The 13,675-nt window shown below is 36.6% G+C and overlaps 1 protein-coding gene across 2 annotated transcripts in view; it reads left to right on the top strand.

The window, feature by feature from the left end:
* The window catches only part of COG3 (component of oligomeric golgi complex 3), a 71,592-nt gene that overhangs the window by 21,018 nt on the left and 36,899 nt on the right, over positions 1–13,675 (top strand). For both annotated transcript variants that reach the window (XM_005585784.3, XM_065533206.1), the window contains exons 9-13: positions 2,393–2,436; positions 2,894–3,020; positions 3,631–3,722; positions 4,812–4,951; positions 7,597–7,757. In XM_005585784.3, the coding sequence (XP_005585841.1) occupies positions 2,393–2,436; positions 2,894–3,020; positions 3,631–3,722; positions 4,812–4,951; positions 7,597–7,757 (564 nt within the window). The remainder of the gene's footprint in view (positions 1–2,392; positions 2,437–2,893; positions 3,021–3,630; positions 3,723–4,811; positions 4,952–7,596; positions 7,758–13,675) is intronic.

Consider the following 13,675-nt stretch of genomic DNA (forward strand, 5'->3'; position numbering starts at 1 on the left):
CATCTGACAAGGGACTAATATTCAGAATATACATGGAACTTAACAGAAGAAAACCCCAAATAATCCCATTAAAAAGTAGGCAAAGAGGCTGAGTAGACATTTCTCAAAAGGAGACTATACAGATGGCCAACAGGTATGTGAAAAAATGTTCAACATCACTAATCATCAGGGAAATGTAAATCAAAACCACAGTGAGATGTCATCTCACCCCAGTTAGAATGGCTGTTATCAAGAAGACATAAAATAAATGCTGGTGAGGATGCAGAGAAAAGGAAATATCTGAGATACATTTAATTGAAGCTGGTGCATATATATTCTTTCTACTCGTTGTGAAGTTTCTAGAAATAATAATCTACTTTTGCTGACTGACTTCACTTCCTTGCTTGTTTCTCTCTTGAAAGTCAGCCAGTTGATGGCTGGGTGCAGTGGCTCACACCTGCAATCCTAGTACATTGGGAGGCCAAGGAGGGCAGATCCTTTGAGTTTAGGAGTTCGAGACCAGCCTGGGCAACATGGCAAAACCCTGTCTGTACCAAAAATACAAAATTAGCTGGACATTGTGGTGTGCACCTGTGGTGTGGCTACTTGGGAGGCTGAGGTGGGAGGATTGCTTGAACCCTGGAAGTCAAGGCTGCAGTGAGCCAAGATAGCACCACTACACTCTAGCCTGGGTGACAAAGTGAGACCCTGTCTCAGAAAAAAAAAAAAAAAAAAAAAAAAAAAGCCAGCCAGTTTAAAGGAATATTTTTTTGAAATGGGAGAAACTTAGTTTTGTTTATAGAATATATATGTAGAATATGTGTACAACCTAGATGTCTAACAGATGTATATCTGGATGTTAATTGAATGCATGAGATTTAGATTGTGCCTGATTGATTGCTTTTGCTTATTAGCCAAATACTAATGATAAAAATTTGATTAGAAAAGAAATGGTATAGATAAGAGGGCTCAGTGTGGTGGGTGATTATAAAATGATTATATAGTTATCAGTAACTTTCCTACATACCATTAATAACAAATTAATATATGTGATGGGGTCCCATTTATATCAGTGACAAAAAGCATAAAATACTTACCTAGCAGTAACCTTAACAGAAATACAAGGATGAAAAAAATGACAAAACTAGACATAAAATTATAAAATGCTGAATAAATGGTAAGCCCATCTTCTTCCTGGTTGGGGTGATTTAATTTTTAAAATGTCAGTTTCTCCCAGAGTAATTTGTTGGTTAGAATGTACTAGCAAAAATTCCAATGGATTTTTTTTTTTTTTTTTGCGTGAGTCTAAACTTTCTCTGGTAAATAGGCAAGACTAAAGAAGAAAATTTTGAAAAATACAGTGTCATTGATTCAAGCATTCACTGACAGATCATTGGAATGGAATGTTATAGTACTTAATATATAAAGAAACATCCCAAATAAAAAAGGAAGGACTAGAGTTTTCTACATGGTATTGGGAAGATTTGCTAAATATTTGAAAAAACAGTAAGCTTTTTACTCTATGACATTACCAAAATAATATATTCTAAGTGAACTAAAGAAAAATGAATATCTAATAAAAAATGACCAGATTACTCACAGAATGTGTGGAAAATATATGCAAGTTAAGGCTGGGTGACTTTTGTCTGTCATAAATTGGCAGATTAAGGTCAGTGCTTCTGAGGATTTATGAGACAGGCAACAGTGTTGATAGGAATGTAATTGGATTATTTTCTAAAAAACATTTTAGAAGAATAGATCAAAAGCCCCTAAAAATACATACCTCTTTTGACCTGGTGTTTTGGGGTCCCCACCTGGGAGGTAGGTGCTGTTATACCAGTTTTATACAGTAGGGAGTGGAATCTCAGAAGTGAACCAGCTTGCCTGGGCTCAAACAGCTACTAAGGAGCGGGTGCTGGAACCCTCTAGTTTCACTCAAGGCTCTTCACAAATGGGCTCTGATTCTCCGGAAGCAACCTAGATATCAGTAGAAATGGAATATTATGTAGCCCTTTAGCATAATGTTTTAAATCATGCTTATAATGATTCATTGAGTGTTGACTAGGCACCAAGGTACTATGCTAAGGCCTTCTATACATTTTCATCTAGTATTGAAAAGTATTTAATGATAGGAATATGTTTATGAAATAATGTTAATTTTTAAAGAATTATAAAGCAGAATATGTAGTATAATTACAGTTTTGCTTAAAAAGAAAAATATAGAACTATGGATATAAAAAAACTGAAAGAAAATATACTGAAATGCTGTGATTATTTTTTGGTATTATAAGTGATTTTTATGATTAAAAATTTACAGTTTTTCTGAGTATGTGATACAATTAATATTATAATCAGAAAGTAATGGATAATATAACAGAGATGGTTTTTTAATGCATTTTTTCTTACTTTGCAGACTCTTATTGAACAAATAGAACTGCGGTCTGAAAAAATACCTGAGTGAGTACCTAGAAGTTAATCTGATTTCCACATGAACCTTCGTCTTGTAGTACTGTTTTTCCAAATCTGGTTTTATCTCTGATATTTTATGAGCAATTGCCTTCCAGCTTGTTCTTGTAACATACAACTTATTTTGGGGAACAAGGTCACAGACTTAGCAAGTTTACATAACAGCAGTTTTTCCCGTACTAGGATTTCCTTCTTATTTGGGCAGATGTGGGGTCCCTATTCTTGGAAAAGAAATCCTTCTTTAAAAGCTGAAGCTTATGACGTCACAGTTCATTATGATTTGCTTTTGTTTTATGTTTGTATTTCTAGTATTAAATAGTTAATGTGCACAAATGAGAGGTGATCGTTTTAGCTTTAAAAGAGGTTTGGCAACCTACACTGGGATTTAAGATGAAACTGAATTTACATATTTGAAATGAAAAGTGTAATCTCATTTGCTTTCTGTCAGATACCAACAACTGCTAAATGATATACACCAGTGTTACCTTGATCAGCGGGAGCTCCTTTTGGGTCCTAGTATTGCTTGCACTGTTGCAGAGTTAACCAGCCAAAATAATAGAGATCATTGTGCCTTGGTAAGTTTCTACTTGTTTTGGTTTAATGTTAAATCTTCCTCTGAATTATGTTGATATCCTAGAAACTATACTTGGTTAAATTAGTTTTGGTGTCCATAGTGAACTAAAAAAGCATGTTTTTAGTTATGACAAATCTAGTTTGGTAATTAGCCTATTCACCTTTGCAAAATATTCTTATTTTTTACTTATTTTTTGAGATAAGAAGATTCACAAATAAGTATTGTTCTTGAAAAATGAGGTTTCAAAGTTTGTAGATTTATATAAACAATTTAGCTTAGCTTTTGCTGCGGAAGTGCTTTTTTGTTTAGTGTAATTTTAATTCGTACTATAAAAAATGCATAAGCACTCTTTTTTGAAATACTTTTGAACTAGAAAAGTAATTTGTGTTTATTATGAAAAGTTTAGAAACTAAAGCATTAAGAAAATAAAAATCAGCTATAATCCCGTTATGCAGTAATCTATCGAAAACCAACCATTTTCTGTTTATTCAGTAAGTTGTTTTAAGAGTATATATGTGTAATCTCTGAAGATAAAGTATAGGCTTTATTTCATAAACATAAGAAACGTTGTGTGTCTTTAACTGTAGGTGGTGTGTGTTTGTTTACTACAGGTTCGTAGTGGCTGTGCCTTCATGGTTCATGTCTGCCAGGATGAACACCAACTTTACAATGAATTTTTCACAAAACCAACATCAAAATTAGAGTAGGTGGACGTGGAATCTAACTCTTGTTCATAAAATTTAACTTGCTAATGACCATAATGAATCAGTATATTATAGGAGTATTCTATCGTTAGCTGGAGAGTGTTTTAACTTGTGTGTGTCTGTGAACAAAATATCGTTGGGTGGGACAGATATTTTCTTAAAAGTTATTTTCTTAAATGTGCAACTTACATGCTTTTGTATTTGTAATGCAATTATTTAGATATTACGGTGTGATAGGAAGAAGTCTATACAGAATTCTGTAGCCTTGGAATCTAGATCCCTTTATCTCCATTAAGTACAATAATTCCTTCTAGTTAAAAAATTCTATGATTCTAACTAATGAAAGATTTAAAAATACAGATACTATTTAATAACCTTTTCTTTATTTTTCTCAAAATATCTTTCAGATCCACTGTTAGTCACTTTTGGTTTCTTCATGTTCACTCTTCTGACTCTTACAAATATTCAAAGCTATGACTCTTGTAATGAGGAAAAGTATTTTATGGTTTTAGTTGAAGTGATCACTTTTGATGAAATGCTGTGTATAAAAGAGTACTATTGACAGTATGGTGCATATAGACAGCTTAAGTTTTTAAATGTTTAAAATTTCTCAGAATACTTAGTGTATGACCAAAGTACTTTGAATTTTGTTTATCTAAGTCTATAAGTATTCAATAATTTTAAACTTGTCTTTCCTGGGGGGAAAAGTTACCATTTGATGTATAGTGAAGTAGAATATAAAAGGTAATTAAGTCTTCTGACTTAATTTTTATTGGTCATTTTTATTGGTTTTGAAAGGACATATAGAAAATTATTGCTGAAATAGATAAAAGTTGTAATAGGTTGACTTTGGGGGCAGCTACTTTGAATTGACTGCTGTGGATTGCTTGATTCCGAGCTTTTGAAACAAACAGTTTCTAGAATTACTTTCAGCTTTTCCCTTATCATTCTATAATGTCCTCAGATACTGTTTTCCAGTAGATACTTATTGTTCTTATCGACTGGAAGAAATCAATAAGGTTTTCTAAACTATTAGAAAATCCTGAAAAAACTACTACTAATAGCCATGTTTTATTCTTTCATTTTAGTGAGCTTTTGGAGAAACTGTGTGTGTCATTGTATGATGTCTTCAGGCCATTGATCATTCATGTTATTCACTTAGAGACTCTGTCGGAACTTTGTGGGATTCTTAAAAATGAGGTGCTTGAAGATCATGTGCAGAACAATGGTAATTGAGTAGAAATGATCATTTTAAGTTCTATCACTGGCTCAATGAATTTGAAAAAAAAATAGGTTCTTCTTCCCTCACTCCACTAAATACATAAATTTAATATTTTTGAAACTTGGCTTGATGCCTTGTCCCTTCTTGAATGAAGTTGCACCTTATTCTCTCACTAAAGACGCAATCAGATAGGGAAAGAATCTTAAAATCTGGGTAAAATTAGTAATAAAATAATTATAGCCAGTTTTCTTTCTGGCATCTGGAATCCAGAGAGAACACATCATCACTTTTGGGTTAGGCATTTCTAGCACACTTTTCCAGAATACAAAATACATAAATAAATAATTGAATATATTGTATACTTTTGATTAAAAAACAGGAATTGTTTTTGTGTGTATTCATAATAATAGTTCATCTGTTTTGAAATTACAAATAAAGAAAAGCAGTTCTCTGGAATAGCTCTACTTTGTCCATCTGATACATTCTTCAGTATTTGATTTGATTGTCATGGAGAACATGATTTTCCTAATAGTACCTAGGTACCTTTAAAAAATACCCTTTAGGCCGGGCATGGTGGCTCACGCCTGTAATCCCAGCACTTTGGGAGGCCGAGGTGGGTGGATCACCTTAGGTCAGGAGTTCGAGAACAGCCTGGCCAAGGTGGTGAAACCCTGTCTCTACTAAAAATACAAAAATTAGCCAGACCTGGTAGCAGGCGCCTGTGATCTCAACTACTCGGGAGGCTGAGGCAGGAGAATTGCTGGAACCTGGGAGGAGGAGGTTGCAGTGAGCTGAGATTGCGCCATTACACTCCAGTCTGGGCAACAACAGCAAGACTCTGTCTCAAAAAAAAACCAAAAACAAAATACCCTTCAAGTAATTATTCTCCTCGCAGAATTTATTGTCCTCACTTTGGCTTTCACTGAGACACTGAATTTGTTACTCTTCCAGAGTTACTCAATTGCATGTAACTCATTCATTTTCTCACATTTTACTGCTTCTAAATTTTTTATTGCTTCTGATTTTAAAATTAATATTTTTGTTTTGTTTTGGTTTTTGAGTTGGGGGGTCTTACTCTTGTCACCCAGGCTGGAATGCAGTGGTGCGATCTCGGCTCACTACAACCTCTGCCTCCTGGGGTCAGGTGATCCTCCCACCTCAGTCTCTTGAGGAACTGAGACTACAGGTGCATGCTACCATGCCCAGCTATTTTTATATTTCTTTTGTAGAGAGGGGGTTTTGCCATGTTGCCCAGGCCAGTCTTGAGCTCCTGGACTCAAAATCTGCCCTCCTTGGCCTCCCAAAGTGCTGGGATTACAGGTGTGAGCCACTGCACCTAGCCAAAATTAATGTGAATTTTTTTTCTTTTTTTTTTTTTTGAGACGGAGTCTCGCTCTGTGCAGTGGCGCAATCTTGGCTCACTGCAGCCTCCACTTCCTGGGTTCCAGTGATTCTCCTGCCTCAGCCTCACGAGTAGCTGGGACTACAGGTACGCACCACCATGCCCAACTAATTTTTGTATTTTTAGTAGAGTTGGGGTTTCACCATGTTGGCCAGGATGGTCTTGATCTCTTAACCTCATGTTCCGCCTGCCTCGGCCTCCCAAAGTGCTGGGATTACGGGCATGAGCCACTGTGCCTGGCCTCTTTTTTTTTTTTTTTTTTTTATTTATAGAGATGGGGTCTCACTGTGTTGCCTAGGCTGGGCTCGAACTCCTGGACTCAAGTGATCGTCCCACCTGGGCCTCCCAAAGTGCTGGGATTACAGGCATGAGCCACCGTGCCTGGCCTAATGTGATTATGTGTTATCTTTAACCCCCTATCTTTTGGAAGGCCGTTACAGGATTACTAGTGTGTCTTAAAATTGATGGCATCTTTTTTATTTATTTGTTTATTATTTTTGAGACAGGGTCTTACTCTATTGCCCAGGCTGGAGTGCAGTGGCATGAGCACAGCTCACTGCAGCCTCAATTTTCTGGGCTCAGGTGATTCCCACTTCAGCCTCCCAACTAGCTGAGACTACAGATGCGCACAACCACGCCTGGCTAATTTTTTGTATTTTTATGGAGACGGAGTTTTGCCATGTTGCTTAGGCTGGCCAATCTTGAACTTCTGGGCTCAAGTTATCTGCCTGCCTCAGCCTCCCAAAATGCTGGGATTATAGGCATGAGCCACTGCGCCTTGCTGATGGCATCTTAGAAATAAAGAAATGCTATATAAACTCATACTTTACTTTTTACTTGTCTCTGTGAAAATGTTAAGTAATTTAATATCTGTGGTACTCAATTTATTTGTAAAGTGGGGATGATGATAGCCCAGTTAATAAGCTACCGTAGCAATTTCTTAGTCTTGGTCTGAAGCTATACGAAATAACTTTTAAAGAGCAAAGCACTCTTAAAATTCAGATTTTATTATTCATATTAATAATATTTAATTTAATAGAGTACCGCCCAGTTTTAAAGTTGAGGAAATTGAAAGACGTTTATTAAACTTTTCCCAGCTCATTAAGTCATACTGAAATAGAATATAACCACAGCCTCTGAAGCAAAAGTGGTTCATACTGTTTCTGAACAATTTAGTAGTATCTTTCCTTGTTTAAAAGAAAGTGTTTTCCTCAATCTAAAAGAATGGATGATTGCACTTTTTTATCAGCCGAGCAACTGGGGGCATTTGCAGCTGGAGTCAAGCAGATGTTAGAAGATGTACAGGAGCGGCTTGTCTACCGAACCCACATCTATATTCAGACGGACATCACGGGCTATAAACCAGCTCCTGGAGATCTGGCATATCCCGATAAGTTAGTAATGATGGAGGTAGGATCTCCTTACTTGATCTCCTGTTTGCCCCCACACAGTTTTAGATGTTTTATTTATTTATTTATTTAAAATTTATAACTTAAAATAGAGACATGGTCTCCCCACGTTGCCCAGGCTGGTCTCGAATTCCTGAACTCAAGTGATCCACCTGCCTCGGCCTGCCAAGTACTGGGATTACAGGCGTGAGTCACTGTGCCTAGCCTACATGTTTTTTACTAGTTAAAATGGGATTTTTCTTTTTAATTCTTCCTCAAAATGTAAAATCAAGATAAGCTTGCTATAAAAATTAAGGGAGATAACATTTAAAAGAATTAAAAATAATTTGTTAGTTTGTCATTCCTTCGAGTTATGTTTTATAAACATTCTATTCCATTCTCTTCCCATTGGCAGGAAATACACATTCTCAATTTTAAAATTGAATTAGTGATCCCTAATTCAATTTTAGGGATTTCTCTTTTTTTTGAGTAAGTGGCATAGAAGAAGGTTGATAATGTAGGAGCCACCAGGTTGATGGTGACGATGTAACCGTATGTCATGCTCTCATAAAAACCCTGGAGGCCATCTCCTCAAATTATACCGTACAAGTGTCCAGTTATGGTTTGAAGACTTGGGTTTATTTTCCTGATCTTTCAATTCCATATATGTCTTCATTTTCTTTGAGTTCTGGACAGACTTTAAATAATGCCTAAGATATTAGTATTAAAACAGAATTAGAACTTTTTTAAGGCAAATTTTCAAATATAAGCAAAAGTAGAAACTGTAATATGATGACCTCTTAGGTACCATTACCTTCATTTTAACATGGCTAGACTTTTTGTACTCCCTTTCACCCCCATTAATTATTTTAAAGCAAATTCCAAACATGATTTCAATTAGTAAATAGAACTAGGCCGGGAATGGTGGCTCATACCTGTAATCACAGCACTTTGAGAGACCGAGGCGGGAGGATCACTTGATCTCAGGAGTTCAAGACCAGCCTGGGCAACATGGTGAGAAACCCCATCTCTACTAAAAATACAAAAATTAGTCAGGTGTCGTGGTGTGCCTCTGTGATCCCAGCTGCTGAGGAGGCTGAGATGGGAAGATTACTTGAGCCCGGGAGATGGAGGTTTCAGGGAGCCGAGATCACACCACTGCCCTCCGGCCTGGGTGACAGAGCCAGATCCTGTCTCAACAACAACAACAACAGAAAAGTGTGACCACTGCAGGCTAAGCAGGACGGAATATAACTTTACACTCCTGAAGGTTATAGATTCTGGGTTACTGCTTCTAAGTAGCAGAAACCAATGAGCAAAGATAATCAAGTCAAGAGGTTAAATATGAAAAACAACAATAACAAAATTAAAAAAAAAACCTTCAGTAGGTAACTCTAAAAAGTTAAGGGCATTTTTATTTTTAACACACCATAATATAATTATCACACCTAAAAACAGTGTAGTTCCTTAATATCAAGTATCCAGTTGAATCTAGAACTTGTTTTTCAGATTCACCAGTTGTTATTATTTCATCACATTTACTTTATCTCTTTGTGTGTGTGTGTTGCTGAGCCATTTGAAAGTTGCAGACATCATAACTCCTCATTGCTAAGTACTTCAGTTCTTATTTTTGTAAGAATAACGACAATTGTTCATATAACCACAGTATCATTCTTGTATTTAAGGAAATTAACATTAATTCAATAATATTATTTATATATAGTCCATATTGAAATTTCCCCATTTGTCCTTCAGATGTCTGTTTTTTGTTTTTTTTTTTTTTTTGGATACATAGTTTCACTGTTTTCACTCAGGCTGGAGTGCAGTGGCGCAATCTTGGCTCACTGCAACTTCTGCCTCCCAGGTTCAAGTGATTCTCCTGTCTTAACCTATCAAGTAGCTGGAATTAAAGGCGCCAGCCACCACAGCTGGCTAATTTTTGTATTTTTAGTAGAGATGGGATTTCACTATGTTGGCCAGGCTGGTCTTGAACTCTTGAGACCAGCCTCAAGTGATCCCGCCACCTCAGCCTCCCAAAGTGCTGTGATTTTAGATGTGAGCCACCATGCCTGGCCTAGGTGTCTCTTATAATTGGACAAAAAAATTTAAAAAGTGGGATCCAGTCAAGGTTATCATGTTGCATTTGGGTTTTATGCACCATAATATCTTTAATTCAAATCCACACTCCTTCCTTCCCCCCTTTTGTTTTGTCTTTTGTTTTTATGGCATTCATTTTTTTTAAGGGACCAGGACAGTTTTATTGTAGAATATGTCACATTATGGATTTGTCTGATTGTTTCTTGTTGCTTAGATTCAAGTTAAACTTTTTTTCCCTCAAGAATACTGCATAGCTGATGTGTACTTCTTATTTCAGTATATCAAAGGCAGATAATGTCAGGTTGTTCCACTATTGGTTAAAGTGGTGATTGCTAGCTCTCTTCATTATAAAAATATACAGTTTTTCTTTATTTGCAATTAATAAATAATTATAGGGTGATACTTTGAGATTATTTGAGTTCCCCCAAATCTTTTCAGTCAGTGGCTTTAGCATCCATTGATGATTCTTGCCTGAACCAATTATTACATTGGGAGGCAGTAAAATAGTCATTTTTCACATCTGCCATTTCTTCTACCTTTATTAGTTGGCAGTCTGCTGTAAAGAATTAATTTCCCTTTCTTCATCCCTTCTCCTCACCCCTGCTTTATATAGCATTATAGACTATTAGATTTTTTAAAAAAAGTCATTGTATTTTAATCTGTTATCATCATTGTTATTATTATTATTATTATTATTATTTTGAGACAGGGTCTGACTCTGTTGCCCAGGCTGGAGTGCAGTGCCTTGACTTCCCAGGCCCATGCAATCCTCCACCTCAGCCTCCTGAGTAACTGGAATTACAGGCGTGTGCCACTACACCCAGCTAATTTTTTGCATTCTTTTGTAGAAATGGGATCTCGCCGTGTTGTTCAGGCTGGTCTCAAAGTTCTGGGCTCAAGTGATCTGCCCACCTTGGCCTCCCAAAGTGCTGGGATTATAGGTATGAACCACCATGCCCAGCCATCATTATTCATTTCGATGCTCAAAATTGTCCCAAATTTGGACAGTGGCAGCCCCTTTACGCTGGCTCCTCTGTCCATTTGACTGTAGTCTCTCAGTACTTTTTTTTTTTTTTTTTTTTGAGACGGAGTCTCACTCTGTCCCCCTTGCTGGAGTGCAGTGGCCGGATCTCAGCTCACTGCAAGCTCCGCCTCCCGGGTTCAGGCCGTTCTCCTGCCTCAGCCTCCCGAGTAGCTGGGACTACAGGCGCCCGCCACCTCGCCCGGCTAGTTTTTTTGTATTTTTTTAGTAGAGACGGGGTTTCACTGTGTTAGCCAGGATGATCTCGATCTCCTGACCTCGTGATCCACCCGTCTCGGCCTCCCAAAGTGCTGGGATTACAGGCTTGAGCCACCACGCCCGGCCCTTTTTTTTTTTTTTTTTTAACAGTTTTATTGAGTTTTATAGTTTTAGCTTTCACATTTAGGTCTTTAATCCATTTTGAGTTAATTTTTGTATATGATGTGAAGTAGGGGTCCAGTTTCATTCTTCTGCATGTGGTTATCCAGTTGTTCCAGCATCATTTATTGAAAAGGCTATTATTTGTCTATTGAATGGTCTTGGCACCCTTGTTGAAAATCAGTTAACCATAGATTAACGGCTTTTTGTTTTGTTTTGTTTTTGGACTCTCAAGTTTATTCCATTCATCTTTCTGTCTTATCCTTGTGCTCCACCAGACTGTCTGGATTACGGTTGTTTTTAAATAAATTTTGTACTTGGGAAGTAGTTTTGCTATTTTGTTCTTTTTTTTTTTTTTTCAAATTGTTTTGGCCATTCTGGGCTCCTTGCAATGCCATATGATTCTAGTAATTTGAATCATCTTTCTTTTTTCTTGGCCAATCTAGGGTCCTTTGTTTTCTTGCACAGGATGATCCAGGTGTTCACCTTTTGCATTCCTTGCTCCAGACCTACCGTCAGCTCTTTCTCCAGGAACCCTTGGTTCCTTAAGGGGAAAGAGGGTGGTATTTAGAAACCAAGATCTGAGTATTAGGTGTGCTCATTTCTAATGGTGGATGTCATTACTTCTAGCCCTCTTTAAAGAGCTAGAAAAATATACATTTTAAAGTATCATGAGATCATACTGAAATCTCCAGTTCAGATCCAGTTCCACAGTGTTTTCCCATATCTTGTATTTGTGTTTCCAGTCTCACAGAAGAAACCCTGGCTCCCAGCACCTCTAGTGTATTTACTCATTTGCTTCAAATTACAACATACACAAAATAGTTTCAGAATGATAACACTAATGCCATGACTAATAGCAAACTTAATTCAAGATTTTTATACTTCTTTTGTTCTTAGAATATATCCTACTAAGATATACAACGAGATTGCTGTCAAACATTTGATTCTAAATATGGATCTGCAGATTTCAAATTTCTTTAGAGATTTTTGCCCATGTAAGCTTGCCATTTGCATGGCATAGGGGGAAATGTAAGAGTGAGATAGACCTGGATTCAAATCCCAGCCCAGTTAGTAGCTCTTTCTTATCTTTTATCAGTATATTTAATTATTTGTAAAACAGGCATAATACTGACCCTGGATAATTGTTGTAAGAGTAAAGATAATGACCCAGAAAGCACTTAATGCTGGTAGTCATATGATAGACAGTGGCTGTTTCATTTATTTAACCCTTGAAATATTTAAAAACATAACATTTGACTTTTTAAAAATAGTCTTGGCCAGGCACAGTGGCTCACGCCTGTAATACTAGCACTGTGGGAGGCCAACGTGGGCGAATCGCTTGAACCCAGGAGTTCAAGGCCAGCCTGGTCAACACAATGAAACCCCATCTCTAAAAAAAATACAAAAATTAGGCAGGCATGGTGGCGGCTATTAATCCTAGCTACTCAGGAGGCATAGGTGGGAGGAACACCTGAGCCCAGGAGATGGAGGCTGGGATGAGCTGTCATTGTGCCACTGTATTCCAGTCTGGGTCACAGAGTGAGACCCTGCCTAAAAAAAAAAAAAAAAAAAAAAGATTAGAGGTCTGATTATTTTATTTGAAAAATTCCAAAGGCAGTTTTGGTGCTAGTGAATTTAAAAAATGTCCCCTGAAATGATTTTGCTAAGTCATCATGTTTCTAACATATTTTAAAAAAATACAGTCTTGAGAAATCTGTAAGCTATTAAATTAAAAAAAAGGTAATCTAATTTTTGCCAGGTCTATACACTAATCTCGCTTAATTAGTTTATATCAGGAGCTGTAGACTTAAATATCTGTGGAAAATAGATTAAAGATCATTTCTTCCTAAGTGTATCCTGTATTCATCAGTATATCTTTTGTCACAGAGTGCCAATCTGTGTCATTAAAGTTGTCAGATGTGGCTCAGATACTGTCCTGTTTCTATTTACACGGCTTTTCTTGGATGTCAAATGTCCTAATTTCTTTTATTTTTATTTTTAAAATAGACTTTATATTTTAAGATAGTTTGAGATTTACAGAAAAATTGAGAGGGTAGTACAGAGTTTTTATATACCCTGCACCCAGTTGCTCCTATTACTAAGATCTTCTATTGGTATGATACATTTGCCACAATTAATGAACCAGTAGTGATTCACTGGTATTTGTTTACTAAGGTCCATAGTTTATTCAGATTTTCTTAGTGTCTTTCAGGTCTTTTTCTATTCCAGGATCCCATTTATAACACCACATTGCACTTAGTTTTTATGTCTTTTTAGACTCCTTTTGTTTGTGACAGTTTTTCAGACTTTTTTTGTTTTTGATGACTTAGCAGTGTTGAGAACTGGTTTGTAGTGTTGTCATGAGTATTTCAAGCTTTGTATACGATGCTCCTTTGTTGGAATTCGTCTGATGTTATCCTTACGATTAGACTAGTGTTTTG

The sequence above is a fragment of the Macaca fascicularis genome, chromosome 17, assembly GCF_037993035.2.
Source record: "Macaca fascicularis isolate 582-1 chromosome 17, T2T-MFA8v1.1".
NCBI lineage: Eukaryota > Metazoa > Chordata > Mammalia > Primates > Cercopithecidae > Macaca > Macaca fascicularis.